This window comes from Lepidochelys kempii, chromosome 3, assembly GCF_965140265.1.
Source record: "Lepidochelys kempii isolate rLepKem1 chromosome 3, rLepKem1.hap2, whole genome shotgun sequence".
NCBI lineage: Eukaryota > Metazoa > Chordata > Testudines > Cheloniidae > Lepidochelys > Lepidochelys kempii.
Genome location: NC_133258.1, coordinates 2656000 through 2676246, shown reverse-complemented (window position 1 = coordinate 2676246; position 20247 = coordinate 2656000). Strand labels below are relative to the sequence as shown.

The 20247-nt window shown below is 57.2% G+C and overlaps 1 protein-coding gene across 2 annotated transcripts in view; it reads left to right on the top strand.

The window, feature by feature from the left end:
* The first annotated feature begins 6390 nt into the window (after nt 1-6390).
* The window catches only part of KIF3C (kinesin family member 3C), a 65260-nt gene continuing 51403 nt past the window's right edge, over nt 6391-20247 (top strand). For both annotated transcript variants that reach the window (XM_073335489.1, XM_073335488.1), the window contains exon 1: nt 6391-8141. In XM_073335489.1, the coding sequence (XP_073191590.1) occupies nt 6732-8141 (1410 nt within the window). In that variant the 5' untranslated portion in view covers nt 6391-6731. The remainder of the gene's footprint in view (nt 8142-20247) is intronic.

Below are 20247 nucleotides of genomic sequence, written 5' to 3'. Positions count from 1 at the left end.
GTTAAAGCATTGTCCATTCTGGTCAGCCCAGAGCAATTCATCAGCCAGGCTTTTAGTGACCTTCATTTTCAGGCTCTGTCTCTCTCTGCCCTCCTTAGCCAGCCCCAGCAGAGAGCGCTCCAGGCTTCCCAGAGCCTGCACTTAACCTCTGCTCCACACGTCTGGCCTTTGTTCTCAGGCAGGGCCATGCTGAGTTCACCACCCCCTCTGGCCAGAGCTTTGTCTCTCTGGACCCTTGATCTTGGTCGCTTTCAGCCCCTTCCTTAATGACTCGATTCATTCCACCCAGCCAGGGAGGTCACACACACATACCCCCCCTCCCTGTCTCCTGTGCTGTCCGAGGAGCTGTGTTAAACCTTTTGCTCACACTAGGTAGCAATGCAAAGTATGGGGGAAACTGAGGCACGCATAGGATTCATAAAAGTATTACAAAAAATTCCCACTTCATCACAGTAACACTGCCTGCTACTGAGAGCAACCAGAACTGCTCCCCTGTCCCTCCCGGCTAACAGCTAAGGCAAGTGCTCACTTTAGAGCAGGAGTGTGCACGGTCCATCCCGGCCCCTGCACACGAGTGGTAGCAGACCCACACGGCTTGTGTTCCCCGCTGCCCCTTATGGCACAATATTCCCTGCCTCTCGTTCTTTCTAGAGACCCCAACTCTGCACCGCACCGTCAGATTTCACGTTCCCAACACCCCTGCTCCGTCCCAAGGCCCCGCTCCTGCTTTGGCCTCTTCCCACCCCCGTTGTGCCCCCTCCCCCAAGGCTCCCCTGGGCCCGCCCACCACTCGCTCCTCTCCATCCCCTCCTCCGAGGGTTCTCTGGGGCCCAGACCCGGTGAGGCGGAAGGGCCCCACCGGCAGCCTAGATTCTAGCCCCGACCCCAGTGAGGGGGCTGCTCCATGCACAATTCTCCTGGAGGCTTACGGGTGGGATTAAACGAGCAAGCCGGCGCGTATGCCAAATAATGACGCTTACTTAATTAATTAAGGGATAATCTCTAATTCTTGGGAGTGGGCGGCTGCTGAGACTTGATTAACCACAGGCCATTGAATCTACCTCCCGAGCCATTCACTGTGTGCCCCACAAAGCAACCGACGTTATTCCTACTAGGCATCGAACCGGGATGTGTGTGTGAAAGCAGAGCTCTGGCTCCCGGGCCCGCCCGGCTTTCCATGGGCTGCGCTGCCTCCGAGACATCCCGCCAGGGGCAGGGCCAGGCAGATCCGCGAGTTGGGGGTGGGTTTTAAAGCAAATAATTGCTCTGGAGCACAGCCTGTTCGGAAAAGGGGAGAAGCGATTGGATAGAGCTGTGTGCTGTCAGTAAGGGTTGCCCTTGGATTGGCTGGGGGGCTCCTTTTGTTGTGGAGTTAATCGTTAAAAGTGGATAACTGGGAGGGTGGGGCTAACCGTCTGATGGGATGACAGGGAGGTTTCCTGAACACCTTCACAGCTCCACCCTCCGGGACGACAGCCGTTGGGCCCATTCATTCTGCGTCTTTTTATCCAGGGCAATCCCAGCCCATTGGGACTGCCCCATGACAAGGAGGAGAGGCGTTGAGTTCCAAGTCCCTGTTACGTGCCTCCTCTCCTGGATGGTACATGTTTACAGCCTGTCACGACCCAGTGAATAGTCTGGGGTGGAGGCCCTGGGGTGGTTTCCATCAGGTCCTGCTCCCCCCGGGCTGGGTTGGGTGCTGCTCAGCACCCACCCCACAGTGGTGGATCCTGCAGCTCCTGTGCTGTGGGGCGTCTGGGCTTGGCTCTCGGCTCTGGGTGTTGCAACCTCTAAGGTTGCAGCACCGCTCAGTTTGCGCCCCCCCCCCCCCGACTGGGCCAAATCGGTGTGAGTGGAGATGTGACCTGGCTTGTGGGCTGGAAGTGCCACTCACTGAAATTCAGCCTACCAGCACTCCCGTCGTCATGACGGCTGGGCCAAACCCATGTGGCGCTGGGAGCCCAGAGCTTGCAGAGCCCGGAGGCGAGCCCAGGAGCTGGGGACCATGGGCGGCAGGTACCGTAGGCTGGGGAAGGCTGTGCCCACGCTCCGCCCCAGGCTCCCCCCTTCCCACCTGCACTGCGTGCAGCAGTGCGGCTTCAGTCCCCCTGTGTGGTAACCCCGGCTTGGCCTGGGGCCATGCTGCCCGTCCTCCTGGTGCTCCGGAGCTGGGAGTGGGGGCTAGCCTGGGGCTGTGGTGTGGGGCTCTGGGCTCGGGGGGGGGTGCATGGAAGGGGCAGAGCTTTGGGGGGCAGGGGGTCTAGCCTCCCCCAGCCTGCAATTCATGCGCTGCCCATGCTGGGGACCCAATTTGGGGTCCTGACCCACAGGTTGAGAAACCCTCGATTAGATGACTTAAAAGGCTGCAGTGATTCTGTGGGTGTTTACTCATTGCAGCTGCTGGCAGGGGTAGAACCCACAAACTTCTGCTCCAAAATATAGAGGGCTGTGCTAAAGAAGGGTCAGGCACTGGGGTGTATAGCCACTTTGTGACTCATCCCCAGGAAGGAGGGAGACGCTGCCCTGCACACCTGAGACACAGAGGGCCGGCCGAGTCGGGACTTTCCCGGTCTTTTCCAGCTCTCTAGGCAAGGACTTGAACAGAAGGTGCTGTGGACGTTTCCGCAAAGCAGGGGTATGAATGTGATTGTTGCTGCAGTGCAGGGCTGCCTGGGGACCTTGCTGTGTGAGTTCGGCTGGTCTCGCTGCCTGTTTGAAATTACTGCCTCTGTTTAGCATTTTGGGAGGCAGGTTCACACCTTTAGGCGCGGCCCCTTAGAAATGAAAGTGCATAGTAACAAATGAATTCTGTTCTGCTGTTCACCATGGCCCCCTGGAACTTCACGGATACAGGGGCGACAGAGTGCAAAAGCTTTGGAAGAAAGGAAGATCTCCCTTAGCTGTGTACCATACCGAGCCTGCAACACACAGTGGAGCAGTTCGGAATCTGTCCAGAACGGGGCTCTGGGGCACCCACAGAAACTACCCCACAATTCATTTAGGCATTCCATTATTATCTGCCTGTAAATTCTGAATTTCTTCTCCCAGCAGCATACGACCAGGAGTATTCTCCTTCATATGTGGAGGTAAATTCATGGGCATCTCCATTTGTGTTCACTCCCAGCTCACTCTGTTACCCGTCATCATAATGCGCTTCTCTCTGCCTGGTGCTTAATTAACACTGGCCACAGGGAGGTGCTCGTGAGGCAGGGGGACACTGCCTCATTCCACCCATTCTCACGCCGCTGGGAGATGGCTACGTGGTCAGAGGCTGCTGTCCATGACAGTCTGACTGGCCTTGTGCCACTTAGTGGCAAAGGGGAGGTCGTAGGTGGCCAGAGACAGGTTACAAGACTGATTGCAGTGTCCTAATGTGATAGCTGCAACTTGGGGCGCGCCTGGGGCTCAAACCAGAGTCTAACGCATCCGCCTCTACAGCCTGAGCTAATGTTCAAAGGAGGGGGGTGTAAGGGACTCATCTCTGCGTATGGGGCACAGCAGGGGACGTGCAGTGGGCTACGCTATCAGCGGAGAAACTTCAAAACGAGGAGTTCTTTGGACTCTCTTCACCCAGAGTACACACAACCTGCAGCCAGGTTCTCTCCAGGTCCAGTAAGCCCACAAGAGCCCATGTGGCGATAATCCTTCCTGGTTTCACATGATAACCCTTCAGGAGGGGTAGCCTCCTGGAGCAGACGGGCCTGCAGGTGGTATTTGGCCAGGTAATGGATAGCCGTGGAGGACAGGCAAGCGACATACCTGAGCAGGAAATGCAGCAGGATACAGTGGTGCCGTCTCCAGGACAGGTAGACACTTGGGGCTGAATTCTGCTGTCAGTCCCACTGGTAGGTAGCCAGAGTAACTCCACTGAAATCAGAGATACTCTGCATTGACACCGAATCTAGCCTATGATCTCCATATTACCCAAAGCTGGTAACTAACGAACAGCAAAGCCACTCAGAGAGCCCATGCACCTGCCCGTAAACATGCTCTGATCACCTGGCCAGCTGCTGTGTGGAGATTTGCATAGCAGGGTACATGGGCCTAGTGGGGGATAAGTCACCGTTGGACAATTGTACCTTGTGGCATGTGCCATCAATGCTGGTGGCACCCAGACCAGCAAGGCCTTGGTGCAAGGCTGGAGGGGCACGACTCCATGGAGGAGCGGTGGGAGAGACCAGCAGCGGAGGGTTGGGTTGCTGGATGGCCCCCTTCCGCTACTGGCTGCATTCCATGGGCTGGCTCCTCTGGAGGGGCAGGGAGAAGGCAGACAAAGAGGGCTCCCCCCCACCCGAGCTGGGGTGAGGAGCAGGGAAGCTCAGCCCTTAAAGGCACAGTTCCTAATATCACAGGTAGTGGCTGCAGGGGCATTCCAAGACTAGAACAGGGTTCAGACAAGAACTAGATAAATTCATGGAGGACAGGTCCATCAGTGGCTATTAGCCAGGCTGGACAGGGATGGTGTCCCTAGCCTCTGTTTGCCGGAAGCTGGGAATGGGCGATAGGGGATGGATCACTTGACGATTCCCTGTTCTGTTCATTCCCTCTGGGGCACCTGGCACAGGCCCTGGGCAGCCCCCCATCAGCTCCTGCCTACCCCCTGGTGCCTCCTGCCCGCCGGTGGCCCGGCAGATCAGCGCCTCCCCACTCCCTCCCGCCCGCCACAAACAGCTGTTTCACGGGGTGCAGGGAGGCTGGGAGGGAGGGGGGAGGAGCAGGGATGCAGCGTGCTCGGAGGGGTGGGGGGGAGGGGGCGGAACTGGGCAGCAAGAGGCGGGGCGGAGGTGGGGCCTTGGGGGAAGCAGTGGAGCGGGGCCAGGGCCTGGGGCAGAGCCAAGGGTTGAGCACCCTCTGGCAGTTTGAAAAGTCGGCGCTGGGGGCACATGGCACGGGCCACCGTGGGAAGACAGGACACAGGGCTCGATGGACCTTTGGTCTGACCCAGCCTGGCCGCTCTGATGTAACCCTTCTTACAGACACTGTCACAGCAGCAAGGGCTGGGTTCAAGTGTCGAGGGCTAACAAACACCGCCTGCTCGGGCTGGGCTGGGCCATCCCAAAAACAGCACAAGCCCCCCGCAAATTTCTGGGGAAACAAAACACCATCCCTGGGTGCCCTTCCCCGGCTATGCTTCCCTGTCCCCATGCACCAACTGTGGGTCTAAAGCCAGGGGAAACCAACTGGGGAAAAGGGAAACCAGCATCAATTTGGGAAACCCCAGCAATAATCTATATAAATAAATCAGTACTACACTCCTGTCCCCCTATCTTTGGCTGGAGTCTTTTAATTCAATTCCTCACCTGCCGAGGTGAACATCTGATCAGCAGGGGGCCCTTGAACCCCTCCATTCGCCCTTCACTACACCCCAGGGTGCTCAGGGGTCGGTGTGAGTGGTGGGATGATCCCAGAGCTTGGGAGTGCACTCGGATGGGCCCGTTTGCAGCCACTACCTGTGATAGTGGGAACTGTGCCTTTAAGGGCTGAGCTTCCCAGGCAGAGCATCTGGGGGGAGGCACTTATGGTTATGCAGGGCCAGTCGGCAGGTAACTGGGCGCAGAATAAAGCAGGGCTCTTGCCCTGGGGGATCTGTGAACAGCTCCACCCCACCTAACCCGGCCCTAGATTGGTGCTGGGCAGGGGGCCCCTGGCCAGCGTTCCCACAGCTCTGCTGCTCCCCTCATGGTCCTGGCACCGCCTCTGCGCCCTCACCTCCAGTGTCTTTGCAAAGTCTTCAGTGGAAGAGGCGCAGTGGCCCGCGGGACCCTTGAGCGGAGCCCCGGCGCCTGTCCCGCCCCTCTCTCCCCGGTTCGGGGCCCCCCGTCCCACCAATTTGCAGTTTGTGCCCGGTGTGAATGCGGCGCCGCTCAGAGGATGCCCCTGTATCGGGGAGCAGCGAGCTCGCCGCCCTCGCGGCCAGGCGCGGGGCCCGGGGACTGCAGCACGGTGCAAATGGCAGGCCGGGCAGCCCCAGGCGATCCCTCCCCTCGGCCCAGGACACGCTCTGTCTGCCCCGGGCGGGCCGGGCGAGGGTAACCGCTGGCCCCCTTCCAAGGGAACGATCCCCGGGTGTGAGCCGCCCCCCGAGCGGCTCCCCCTCCCCAGCGGCCGCCGCCACTGAAACCAGCCGCGTTTGCCCCAGTGAGACCCCCCCGGCCCCGCGCCCGCCGCCCCCCTCCAGGAGCCGGCTGCTTCCAGCCCCGACGGGCCCCGGGCCCCCTGCACAGGGCGGGCCAGGAGCCAGCCACCGCGGCAGGACTACAGCTCCCAGCAGGCGGGGGGGGGGCGGCTGCCTCTCGCCGCCAGCAAATCAGCGGCCCGGCGCCCCCCCCCCAGCCGCCGCCCCCGCCCCCGCCCCCGCCCCGGCCGCGCACACGCAGCGGCTGCGCTGCAATGAATGAGCCGCCGGCGCAGGGGCGGGCGAGGCGTTCCCGGCCCCCGAGCCCCAGCCCCAGCCCCAGCCCGCGCCGCTGCCCGGCCCCTCCCGCCAGCTTGAGTCGCCCCGGGTCTCCGCCTGCGGCCCCTCCGCCGTCCCCGGCCCGCGGGGCGGCCCCGGCATGAGCCGCCTTGCGGGGGCTGCGGCGCTGCCGGGGGCCGGCGCCGAGTGACAGCCCCGCTGCGGGGAGACGGGGGAGACGCCGGGGCAAGTGCCTGACGCGAACCCCGCCCGGGGGGGGCACCCGCAAAGCCGCCCCAGCCCACTGACCGGAGAGCGGCGGGGGGGGGGGCTCGCGATGGCCAGCAGACCCAAGACCAGCGAGGCCTTGAAGGTGGTGGCCCGATGCCGCCCCATGAGCAGGAAGGAGGAGGCGGCCGGGTGCGAGAGGATCTTGGAGATGGACGTGAAACTGGGGCAAGTGACCCTCCGGAACCCCAAGGCCGCCCCCGGGGAGCTGGCGAAGACCTTCACTTTCGACGCCGTGTACGACGCCAGCTCCAAGCAGGCGGACCTGTACGACGAGACGGTCAGGCCCCTGATAGACTCTGTCCTGCAAGGGTTCAACGGGACCATCTTCGCCTACGGCCAGACGGGCACCGGGAAGACCTACACTATGCAAGGGGCCTGGACGGACTCAGAGAAGAGAGGGATCGTCCCCAATTCCTTTGAGCATGTCTTCACCCACATCTCCCGGTCCCAGAACCAGCAGTACCTGGTGAGGGCCTCCTACCTGGAGATCTACCAAGAGGAGATCCGAGACCTCCTGGCGAAGGACCAGAACAAGAAGCTGGAGCTGAAGGAGAACCCTGAGACGGGAGTTTACATCAAAGACCTCTCTTCGTTCGTGACGAAGAACGTCAAGGAGATCGAGCATGTCATGAACCTGGGCAACCAGACCCGATCGGTGGCCAGCACCAACATGAATGAATACAGCTCCCGCTCCCACGCCATCTTTGTGATCACAGTGGAGTGCAGCGAGACCGGCCTGGATGGAGAGGACCACATCCGGGTGGGCAAGCTCAATCTGGTGGACTTGGCTGGCAGTGAGCGCCAGAGCAAAATGGGGGGGCCAGGGGAGAGGCCTAAGGAGGCTTCCAAGATTAACCTCTCCCTCTCAGCTCTGGGCAATGTCATCTCTGCCTTGGTCGATGGCAAAAGCACTCACATCCCCTACAGAGACTCCAAGCTGACCCGCCTCCTGCAGGACTCCTTGGGTGGCAATGCTAAGACCATCATGGTGGCCACCCTAGGCCCAGCCTCTCACAGCTACGAGGAGAGCTTGTCCACCCTCAGGTTTGCCAACAGGGCGAAGAACATCAAGAATAAGCCGAGGGTCAACGAGGACCCGAAGGACACCCTGCTGCGGGAGTTTCAGGAGGAGATCATACGGCTGAAAGCCCAGCTGGAGAAGCGAGGGATGCTGAGCAAGAAGAGGAGGAGAAACAGCCGAAGGAAGAAGGTGGTGGATGGAGAGGGCAATACAGAGGCTGAAGGGGAGGAGGACAATGACGATGGCCTGGAGAAGAACATGGAGAATTACTTGAAGGAGCAGAAGGAGAGGCTGGAAGAGGAAAAGGCGGCCATTCAAGATGACCACAGCCTGGTGAGTGAGGAGAAGCAGAAGCTGCTGGAGGAGAAGGAGAAGATGATAGAGGATCTGAGGAAGGAGCAAGAAGCCACCGAGTTACTGGCCATTAGGTACAAGGTAAGTGTGTCTGTGCTTACTGCACCACCAGGGGTTTGCACGGCCAGGCTGGGATAGGGTCCCGTTTCACTAGCCGCCCTGGTGCACTGCATCCTACAGGCCCACGCTGGGTAGCGCCCCGCAGCACTGCACTGCTGGGTAGCGCCCCGCAGCACTGCACTGCTGGGTAGCGCCCCGCAGCACTGCACTGCTGGGTAGCGCCCCGCAGCACTGCACTGCGGGAGCGTCTCTGTTTATGTGCTGCCCTGCCATAGATTCCCTTAGAGTATCCTGGCTATTGGCTGCCAGGCCCTACCTGACTCACTTGCCTCTTGCTGGGAGGGGCCGGGGGGGGGAGAGCAGTCTGGCAGTGACTGCCCATCCATGGGGTGGGTTCGGCATCCTCGGCTAAGTCCCCACCACATGACAAAGCTGTTTGCAGTGGTTGTCTGCTCCAGAGATGCTGCGAATTCATACCGAGGACCCTGGACCTGGTGACCTCCCAGATACGCACTGGCCCGCAGAGCCTGGGGGACAATGACAACCAATTGGAGCCCACGGTTCCAAATGTCTCCCTATTGTCTTCCGTCCATCCTTTCAGCAGATCCGTGACTGGTCTGCGAGCAGGGAGATGCAGGCCAATCGCAGCAGCATGCCTCTTCAGGGCACCAGTGTCCCACCCCTGCTGGAGCCTAGGAACCCCAGTGGTTCTCCACACCTCATATCCCCCCCTCTAGTTACCCCCTGCTTGACCTCCCCTCGCCCTCAGATCGGAGCAGTCAGGAAGTGGGAGGGGGTTTCATTGGACTCAGGGTTGGCTCCGGTGCTGAGCTGAGACTGTGCGATGCTCTGTTTGAAAGCAAAACCTACAGTCCCTGTGTGGGAGCCCGAGGCTGGGCCAGTTTGTGGCTCAGTCGCTGGGACAGTGTCTCTGGGGTGTGGCTCATGGTCTGACATACAGCGCTCACCCCCCAGGGCATGCAGCACTTTGCGGAGCCCTGGAGAGCACCTTGGAGGGACCTACCCCAGGTCTGTGCTTTCAAAGCTTACTATAGCTAGGGCATTCCAGCCTGAGCTCTCACATCACCGCCAAGGGGGCGCCATACCATCGCCTCCAGCTGGGGAAACTGAGGCACGTACTTCCCCAAGGTCACACAGCAAGTCTGCTGTAGAGCTGGGGAAAGAACCCAGGAGTCCTGACGTTTGGAGAGCGGGCACGCCAGTTTGCCTGAGTGCCCCCCCACCCGGCAAGGGCTTTGCCACCCAACCCCAACCCCCCCCCCAAATGTCTGGGATGGAGACCCCTGCAGGCCCTGGGCTGTCAGTGCAGGTCCCCGCGGGCTTTCAGTGCAGGTCCCTGCAGGCTGCCCCTTTCCCTGCTGCCTCTGGGGGATGGAGGACGTTATCGTAGCTGGTTTCTCTGACCCCCTTGCTGTGTGTTTCTGTTATTGCCTCTCCTGAGCGTGGAGGAGACGGTGGGGCACGTTTGGGAGCTGGAGTGGGGTTGAGGATCAGTGTGTTTCCTGCCGGGTTAATGACCTATGTGCTGGAGGAGGCTGATGGGGTTCGTGAAGTCCTGGCAGCCCAGTGTAGCAGACTTGAATGTTAGGTGTGGTCTCTTTGGAGGAGCTGCTGCTTTCCCTCTGGGTTCTGGGGTGTATTTGGGCAGGAGTCCTGAAGGTCACAGCCACCAAGCCCCCACGTGGGAAGCTTGGGCTGAAATCAGCAAAAATCCTTGATGCAGAGAAACGTTCCTCTTAGGGCCAGTCCCAGAATCCTGCAGGGCCCGGTGGGTTTACAGAGTGGTGCTGTGGGCATTGGGCACCCTGGTCAGGGCTCCTGCTGAGGGTCCAGGTGTGGCAGCAGGTCAGTACAGCACCAAGGGACCCAAGTACAGTGATGGGTCAGTGCTCTCCAGAACCCAGCTGGGGCAAAGAGTCAGTGCTGTGGATGGAGCTCTGGATTAATGCTGCAACCAGGCGCACACTTAGAAAAGCAGCTCTCTACCACCCTCCCGCCCCGCGGGACCTCTGCCTGGTCTGGGTCCTTATTCTCTATCTGGGCGGGAGCAGCCTGGCCACGCTGCCCAAGGCAAGGACCATTGCTCAGAGCAATGCCCTCTTCCTGGGTGCTGGGTCCAGGTCTGATCAATAGTAAGGGTGTTAGCTGTTCACCATAGCGGACAAGAAGGAATCACCCCTCCAATGGGCAGTCTTGCCCAGTTAGCATGGGACATTATGAGAGGCTGCTCCAAAGCATCATGTTGCAGCTGCTGCCAGGGGCAAGAGACTAGACTGAGAAGACCACTGGTCGGGCATTTCCTGTGTTCCACCGTAATCCTATGTGTGAGGAGGGGGCGCTGATCAGGCCTGAGGTGCATTGGCAGAGCAGCTGTGTGTTGAGGGGGGAGGATCCCAGGCCTGAAACAGTGGAAAGGGCTGCAGGGAGTGAGCCCTAGACTGGAGGAGCAGGGGTAGCTATGGGCTGGCTTTGAGATGCATCAGCAGATTGTAGGAGGAGGCGTGGAACACAGGGCTGGACTAGCAGGAGGTGCTCAGGAGAGAGGGGCATTGCCAGATCTGCTGAGGTTCCAGTCTGCACTTTGCCTGGGTCAAGCTCTGTTGGTTCTTAGGTGCCCAAGTTTTGGGACCCCAGAGGCCACGGGCTGCCTTTGATCTGCACACTAATGTGTCTGCAGCTTGAGCGCTTCCTCACAGAGGAGGCAAAGCTGCATATTGCGGGAGCTCACCGGAAGTAAACACAAAATCCCAAGTCATGGGGCTGGGCCTCTCACCTTCCAGATCCTGGGCGGACAAAGTGGGCAGGTGGCCAAGGGCTGTGTATTAATGGGAAAGATGCACCAAGCCTTGGGCCGAAGCTGTCCAAGCAGGAATTTGCTCGGAGGTTTTGGGGGACAGAATTCAGATGCTTTCATTTCAGAAGCATGAGTCTTTGAGCTGAAGGATCACCCGTTATGTGAGCGACACCTGATTCCATCCAGGAGTAGGCAGAGGCATGCGAGTCCCCCCTCCCCTCCGGTGCTGTGCAATATTCTGCAGCACCCTTCAGACCGCACAGAGCGGTAGGGGTTCCCCGCAGATTGGTCCAGGCTGTCTGAACAGGGCACTGGCCATCCTTTGCCTCCAGCTCCTGGTCTCCACAAATCCTCCTGGAAACGTCCCTCCCTCTCGACCCTGGGGTCTGCCATTGTGTGCCAGAGGGGGGCAGCTTCTCTGCATCCCATGCTTGCGTGCCGTGACTCTGCCAGCCTCTTCTGCTCTGGGGGGAGCTTTGGGTTTGCTCTGCTTTTCCTTGCTCAGCCCCAGGCCCTTTGTTCTCCTGATAATGGCTGTTAACACCCCTGTGGTTTTGGAGCTATGCAGTGCAGACCAGCCCTGCATTCTGCCCTCTGCCGGGCAGTCTCTCTCTTGGAGTGGGCCCCATTTTGGCATCAGACCCATTTCCACACTGATATCTCTGGTGTATGCTGATGGCTGTTTGTTAACTAGCTCCCTGCCCCCGTACCCCCCCATCACATTCTCCCTCTCCCCACATCACCTTGCCGGCTGCGCACGGTCTGGTCCCAGGCCTGCAGGCCTGGCTTAGTTAATGTTCCAGTTATCTCAGTGGGAGGGAGGCTGGTGGCAGGACGCAGCCCCGACTGGGGGGATTCTCCGCCATCTTGCCCAGCCGTTGGTGTCTCCGTCATTGTGCGTACCGGGTGTCATCCTGCTTTGGGCTGGAGGCTCCACCGCTGTTGTGTGGTGCCCTTGGCCTGGCCTCTGCTACTATTCGCCCACTTCCCACCTGCTCTCATTCTGGGGGAGCGGCTCCTCCTTGTCTCTAGGAGGCAGACAGGGGCAGTCTGGTTTACGCACGCTGCCCATGCAGCAGGATTTTCCAGTTCCAGCGCAGAAGCCAGCCATGAATCAGGGGCTTGGACGCAGCTTCCAGGGGTGGCCAGGGTGAAGCTTGCAGGGGAGAGGGGCTCCAGCCTCCTGGATGGGTGAGGCTGGCACTGCCGGGAGATCAGTTCTCAGCTTTATGTGCATTGGGCTGGAGTGCCGGGCGTGGCACTAGGAGCCTGTGTGAGTCTGTGGAGAAGGCCTGCCACCCGTCCCAGTGATTGCTCCCCCCGTTCCATAGGGCTGACCCCCGCTGTGCTCGCACCGACAGACCCCCACCCCCAAAGATTAGGAACTTTGTTTTAGCCGTGTGGAGCTTGAGCTACTGGCTGGACGTCCATGAGGAGATGTTGGAGAGGCAGGCCGAGATTTCAGTTTGGACAGAGAGATGGGTCCGGGCGGGTGGGGTAGATCTGTGAGCTGCTGGCTTAGAGGCAACTGCAGAAGTGGTGCTTGCAAATGAAACTGCTCAGAGACAAGGTGCTGAGGGTCCTCCCATCCCCGTCACAGGGGTCCCTCAGGGCCTAGGCATCTATGCATCTCCAGTCTCCTCTGAGGTCACAGGGGCATCCTCTCCCAGCCATAACTCCAGGCAGCCACCTCCCGACTCCACAGGTCACTCTGGTGTGGAGCAGGCCAGGTGTCTAGTTTTCTCAATAACTGACAGGCCTTAAAGTGGAAGTCCCCAATCTGTGGGGCACGCCGCCCTAGCAGGGCAAAGAGGAATGTTTTGGGGGGGGTGGCTGGGGCCCAGGCCAGCCCCCATAGAGGGCGAAGAGGGAATGCCACCCAGCTCCACTCCTGGCCCCAGCCCTGTGCTTGGGGTCCTGGCTGCTGACCCCGCTCCCGGGGCTCTGCTCCCAGCTGCGGCTGCCAGCCCCGTGCCTGGGGATCCGGCTGCCGACCCCGCTCCTGGAGCTCTGCTCCTGGCCGTGGCTGCAGGCCCTGCACCTGGGGTACCAGCTGCTGGCCTCAGCCCCCGGTGAAAGCTCCGTTCCTGCCCCCGCCTCCAGCTAGGGCCCCAGCGTCGGCCCGCCTACCCCTATCTGCTCCCCCCCTTGCAGAGCCATGGCCTCGCTCCTGGCCCTGCCTCTGGGGGCAGGGGGAGGGCACAGACAGGGGTAAGCGGGACCCAAGTTAAAAAGTTTGGAGACCACTGCCTTAAAGGGACAGCATGGCCTCCGACCATGCCAGTTCCCCAGCTCCTCCGTTACCTGGGGAGCGTTTATTTGACCCTCCTTGGCCTCATGCAAGCAGGCAAGATGAGATTTTTAGGAGCCATCGGGCTGCCCCCAGCACATGTTACAGTGGCCTTTAGAGACCTCCGGCCGGCAGCAGGGCAGTGGGTGCACACAAATGCCGGGGGGGGGGGGATTTGGGAGGAGGGGTGAGGCGGGGGTCATGGAATGTGGCGTTGCCGTGAATGGGGCCCTGTGTCTGGCACATTCACTCACTCATTTAACAAGCATAATGCCCATTAGCGAGCGTTTCACCGCACGCAGCCAATGGGGAGGACGTGCTCCGGGCATAAAGGGGGCTGTTGTGCTCGGCAGAGAGCTGCACGCATGCGCAGGCGTGAACAGACACACACAGGGATGCGCTCTCCGTCACGCCCCCCCGCCTCCCTCCCTCAGGTCAGGTTGCTCACACGTCTCCCCGCACCGGGGGAGCAGAAGTGAAGGCCACGTTCACACCAAAGGGGATGCCGGTCCCTGAGCATTGGCCCATCCCCACACTCAGCCGCTCCAATGCATGTAGCCCTCCCTAAGATGCTCCTTTTCCAGTCAGCAGTGCCACGCCCCAGGGCATAGTGCCATCCCCTGTCGGAAGAGAAGGCAATGACCATCCCGCATCTCTTCCTGCTTTCAGTAGGACACCCTTGTGATGTCTCAGGGGCCCGCCTGGCTGGCAGCCCCTTGGCATAGCCTCAGTTTGATTTTGGGGTGCATATGAGGGCTCTGCTCCTTGGGCAGAAGCTGGCGCGGCCCACGGGATGTGGGGAGGGGAATTCAGCCTATGGCCTTCAGTGACCACAATTGGTCAGGACCTTCACAGGCAACACCTCCAGGAGCACTGTGTCCCCTAGCACTGTGCTGGGGCGTTAGTTCATGGCTGACTCAGGGGAGAGGGTGCCACCTTCTCAGCCACGGGCAGGGCAGGGGGGATCTCTGACCAGGCCAGACCCTGCTTTGCAACCAGTCTGGCGCTTTGCAAAGCTCAGGGCTTGCTGGGAAACGAGGGGTTTTGATTCCCAGGACTATCCCATTGTCTAGGGGGACATGTTGAAAGACTCTCTTGGACCCCAGGTATGGCTCTGGGTGGCTGCACTCCCCTGGACCCAGAGCTCCGTGTCTGACCTGATCTGCTCTGGGCAGGGGGAGGAGGAACGAGCACTGGCTGCAGCCTCTGGAGTCCATGGGTCCAGACGGCTGCTGCGTGATAGGAGTGTAACTTTCTGAAAGCCTCAAGTCCTAGGTCAAGAAAAACCATCCCTTCCTAGCGTACCTGTGCTTCACCCCTTTGTTACACCGGGTCGCAAGGGAATCGAACCTTTCTGCAAAAATGGAGCAAATGGAGGCACATGGGTAGCTCAGTGTGGGTGGGAACCAGGCAGAGAACAGGGCTCGGCTCCAGTGCTCTCCAGTTTTCTTGGTACAGAGAGCGAAGTCCTTCCCAGGGACCTATTTGGCTGGCCCAGAGGCACGGGAGACCGGGAGACATTCCAAGGGGAGCACGAAAGGAGACTGAACGTTGTTCGACCCTGCAGTTCTGAGATGTCAAAAATACTGTAGTCCATGCAAGGATGTCACTTGGGAACAGCTCATTGCCACGGTCTGGCTGGCCCCTTGAAGGGAGTCAGGCCTCGTTCTCCTCGGAGGGCCTTCTTTATTGAGAACAAGCCCTGCCCAGCCCACCTGGAAGTAATCAACTGCCTCGGTGGCTAGTTGGCAGCTGAATAGTTAACGGCACCTGGACTTGATAAAAGGCTACCAGAACACAGGTGGAGAAAGGCGCCCCTAGAGTGAGGAAGCTCCTGAGGAGAAGTAAATCCAGGGAAAGGAACTTAAGGGGGAGCCCTGCCAGGAGGGGCTTGAGGGGACTCTGCGTCAGCCACAGTCTGCCGGGAAGCAGCACATGGAGCCAGAACCTCCAGGGAGCAAGCAAGGGAAGGAGTCACTCTGTGAAAGGGACCTGGAGGCAGCGAAAGGTAGGAAGTGGCCCCAGGAAGGAGCAGTGAGTCTGAGGAAGCAGCCCTTAGCTGCTTAATACAGGGCCCCAGAAACCCAAGTAGGGGGACGGCTGACCTGGGTTCCCCTGCCAGCCACCGAGGAATGGGGCAACAAGAACGGTGGAGTCCAGAATGAGGCTGAAAGCCTGGGATAAAGTTTATTAATAGTTGCAAAGGCCAGAAGGGGGCATTGCAATTGTCTGGTCTGACCTCCTGTACAGCACCGGCCAGAGAACTGCTCGATCATTAGACTTCTGTTTGGTTGGACCCTTTATTACTATGGAAGGGGATGGGATTGGCCAGAGGGCTGAGCTGTTAGACAGGGCAAACCAACGCAGGCTCAGAGGGGCCACAAGGGGCCATGCAGGCTACTGAGTGACACCCCTCCGCACACGTGTTCTTTATATTGTCCACCTTTTTCTTTCTGAGGCCCCCCTCAACGTGCTATAAAACCGCCACGGCCCACCTGTGCCACAATAACTGGTTTTCTGCATATAAAAGCCAGGGCTGGCATTAGGGGGTAACAAACAGGGAAATTTCTTGGGGCCCCAAGCCACAGGGAGCCCCATGAAGCTAAGCTGCTCAGGCTTTGGCTTCAGCCCAGGTGGTGGGGCACAGGGCCTTGGGCTTCAGCCCCATGCAGTGGGGCTTTGGCTTTCTGCCCTGGGCCCCAGTGAGTCTGATGCTGGCCCTGCTTGACGGACCCCCTGAAACCTGCTCACGGACCCCCAGGGGGCCCCGGACCCCTGGTTGAGAACCAATGCTTTATAAGAAGCCAGGTGAGGCATTGAGCGTATGTAAATACCTAGGGCGAAGTGATGTAAATTTGACCAGTTACCGGTATGACTGATAACTGAGTCCAAGCAAATTCATTGTGAGAAATGGACTTAACGTCGCACAGAACAGCGGGTGTTTGCGGGGCTTGCGAGACATGTGCTCCCCAAATGAAATTGCTGGAAAGTAGCAAAAGAACAGACGTGCTTCTAGTTACAGCTGCACAGAAATGTATAAAGACTGAATAAACGGAGAGCAAACAGCAGAGCCCAGTTCTGTTTGTTGTAAGTACACAGGCCCTCACCCCAGAAGAGGTGCGGTATCAAACACGCAATGAAAGCAACCACTTTGTAAAAGTGTGTTTTGTTCTTAGTTCAAACAGCAAATAAATAAATAACGACAGTACCTCTAAACCTACTGATGCAGCACTAAGCTCTGATGATGCAGGGAATTTTTTTGTTGAGCCTCTTGATAAATTGACAAAACAAGGCTCTGCAAGAGATTAATGTGTGACAGTGGAAATGAACAAAAAGTGAATTTCAAAGTAGATCCGGGAGCTGAGTGCAACATAATCACAGGGAGTCTGATTAGCGGTTGCCTGATGTGACCCGTGAATAGGAAGTGTGTTTAACAGGCTCATGTGTGAAAGCAGCCTAGGCTGTACATTTAAGGAAAGTTACCTCTCAGAGATTGAAAGAGTAGAACGTGAAGTCCCCTATGAGCTGGAGTTGATGAGCATTCTGAATACGCAGATGATCACACGGGTCTATAACTTGTCTGCGGGTCCAGATGCAAAAGAGATTCTTAAAGAATTTGGTGAGGTGTTTAACATATTATATTCTCCGTGCATTCTAGTCCGTCACAGTGATAGAGACCCTAGAATGCTGCCAAAATATCAGTGCTGCGGGAGTTTGTAGATGCCACAGCAGAAGGGTCGACTGTGATCGCCGAGTCTGGCCTTTTGTATAGCACAGGCCATAGGACTTTCACCAAAACAATTCCTAGAGCAGATCTTTTAGAGAAACATCCAAGCGCGATTTTAAAATGGCCTGTGATGGAGAATCCACCAATTCCCAATTATCATTCTAAAGCATTGTGAGAATTGAGCAATAAAGGAAAAGCTCTGACTGGATGGTAGACCTCAATGGTGTTGAGTAAACACAAATGCCAAATCAAAGAGTCAATGATATGATCGCTGTAATAAAATCAAACCAGTGATGGATTTGTATAGATCCAAACGAATAAGCCCGTGTGATGGGGTACCTCCCCCACACTGGTGGTGAAAGGGCTAATGTGGGCCTCAGAGGCCAGCTATCCCACCAGGTTGCACCCTGTGGGGGCGGTAGGCCTAACTAATGATGACACCCCGATGGGAAGGGGGTGGGTGGTGCTCTGAACAGGCAGTTCGGCACAGTTGGGGGCTCAGGGAGAGAGGGAGGTATACTTCAGTCCCTCTCCCAGTAGTAGGGACTGGAGAGACCTGTGGAGAATTGGAAGGCTCTGGCAGGGTGAGGAGAAAGCCAGGGAAGGGTTTGGTAGGAAGAAGTCCAGGGAGGAGGCATCCAGGAGTCTGGTGGAGTGAATTTTGCCTGTCTGAGTACAGAGGGTAGAACCCATTATAGAGGGTAGGCTGGGGTTCCCCTACCAGCCACTGGTGAGGTGGCATGAAGTCCCTCGGCAGGGGATATAGACTACAGGAAACTCAGAAAAGGGGTGTATGAACCACTGGGCCTAGAATGGAGGGCAACAGATCATAATTTTGTTTTTGCTGGACTTCCTGTTCCCCTGGAAGGGGTGGGACCAAAGCGTGACCTGAGGCCGATCACCACAGGACTGGAGGAGCGTTGGCAGGCAGTGCCAGCAGAGGAGAGCCTGGTGTGTAATGCCCAGCAGAGAGGGGGCGCTCCAGGCCACTGGACGTAGGGGGCACCTCGTGAGAACCATTGAGATCACGTTTGGACTTCACAATAAAGGGTGACTTCACTTTGGGGTGAAAATCGGAGATAGAGAAAGCATGCAGCTCTCCACCTTCCGCTCCCCTTTCGGGGGAGCAGGGTCTCTGGAAAAAGTTTTGGGATTGCAGTGGACATGAGCTCCCAGTGCCTTGCTGCGGCAAAAACAGCAAGGGGGAGATGTGTAAACAGGGGAGCAGTGACTAGGAAGAGGGGGTGATTTTTTTTTACTTCTGTGTCTGGCGTTGGTGAGAGTAATATTGGAATGCTGTCTCCAGTTCTGGTGTCCACATCTCAAAAAGGGTGCTGAAAAGCTGGAGGTGGGGCAGAGAAGAGCCACAAACGCGATTTTGTAGAAAATGCCTAACCGTGAAAGGGCTCGATCTGTTTAGCTTATCAAAAAGAAGAGGGAGAGGGTGATTTGATTATAGTGTATAAGTGCTTTCATGGAGAGGAAATAACAGCTACTCAAGTGCTCTTTAATTTAATGGAGAAAAGCAGAACATAAGAACGGCCAGACTGGGTCAGCTCAAAGGTCCATCTAGCCCAGTCTCCGGTCTTCCAAGAGTGGCCAGTGCCAGGTGCCCCAGAGGGAATGAACAGAACAGGGAACCACCAAGTGATCAGTCCCCTGTCGCCCATTCCCAGCTCCTGGCAAACAGAGGCTAGGGACAGCATCCCTGCCCATCCTGGCTAATAGCCATTCATGGGCTTATCCTCCATGAATTTATCTAGTTCTTTTTTGAACCCAGTTATAGTCTTGGCCTTCACAACATCCCCGGGCAAAGAGTTTCACAGGGTGACCGTGCGTTGTGTGAAGAAACACTTCCTTGTGTTTGTTTTAAACAAGAACCAATGGCTGGAAGCTGAAACCAGACAAATTCAAATTAGAAATAAAGCATAAATGTTTAATAGTGAGGGTGTTACCATAATGTGTCAGAGGGTGATTAACCATTGGCATAAACTACCAAGTGATTCTTCATCCCTTGGTGTCTTCAGATCGAAACTAGATGTCTTTCTGGATTATTGGGTTTGGCTAAAACAGCATTTACTGGGCTCAGAACGGGGTAATGGTGACATTTAATGGCCTGGGCAGAGGTCTGACTAGATGATCCGGAAGTCTCATCTGGCATTAAACTCTAGGACTCTGTGAAGCTGGATCTCTTCCAGTGATCTCCCTTGGGCTTGCCCCAGCCCCTGAGATGTCCAGAGTATCATGTCCTGGGTTTTGAGGATCTGGATGGGTTGGATGTAATCATCAGTGATCGGGGGGGGGGGGGGAGGGAAATCAACAGAATGAGACACTGGGCTGTTCTGCCATGAGCTAAAGGAAAAGCCTTAAATGGAATGGGAACAAATGCCAGCTCCTGATCTGTAAGAAATACACACATTGACTGGGCCTAAGAAGGGTGGAGGCAGTTACTGTATAAATGGAGGGAGCCCAGAAGGCCTAGGATTTGCACAGATTCACAGGCCCGTGAAAAGATTGGCAGTCCATCATATTCATCCATAATCTGTTACAATTAGTGCCCCACTCCCCCGGCTGCTGGAGGACAGCATAGGATGCTGCTGGAGTGACTGAGAAAAGAAGGTTTCAGAGTAACAGCCGTGTTAGTCTGTATTCGCAAAAAGAAAAGGAGTACTTGTGGCACCTTAGAGACTAACCAATTTATTTGAGCATGAGCTTTCGTGAGCTACAGCTCACTTCATCGGATGCATACCGTGGAAACTGCAGAATGTCTTCTGAATTAATGTCTTCTGCAGTTTCCACGGTATGCATCCGATGAAGTGAGCTGTAGCTCACGAAAGCTCATGCTCAAATAAATTGGTTAGTCTCTAAGGTGCCACAAGTCCTCCCTTTCTTTTTGAGAAAAGAAGGATTATTTAAAACAAGAAATGCACCGAAGCCCCTGTACCAGAATGTATTGAGACTAACAGAGAGCCCAAGATCTCAGCCAGTTGTTTCCATTTGCAATCCTGCAAAATGACTGCAGTGGCATTTGCTTCCAAACCACTCCCTACAGGACCACAGAACTCTGTTCAGAGAGCAGAAGGAAATGCTGTCAGGTTTGTTTCCTGCTGTGAGCATTTTCTTCCCTATGTTTATGGACAGAAACCAGTCAAGGTTGAAATTGTTGGAAGCCACAGGACAGCAACTAAATAGTAATAAGTCTCCAGGACCAGATGGTATCACCCAAAAGTTCTGAAGGAACTCAAATGTGTAATTGCAGGATTACTAACTGTTGTGTGTAACCAATCATTTAAAT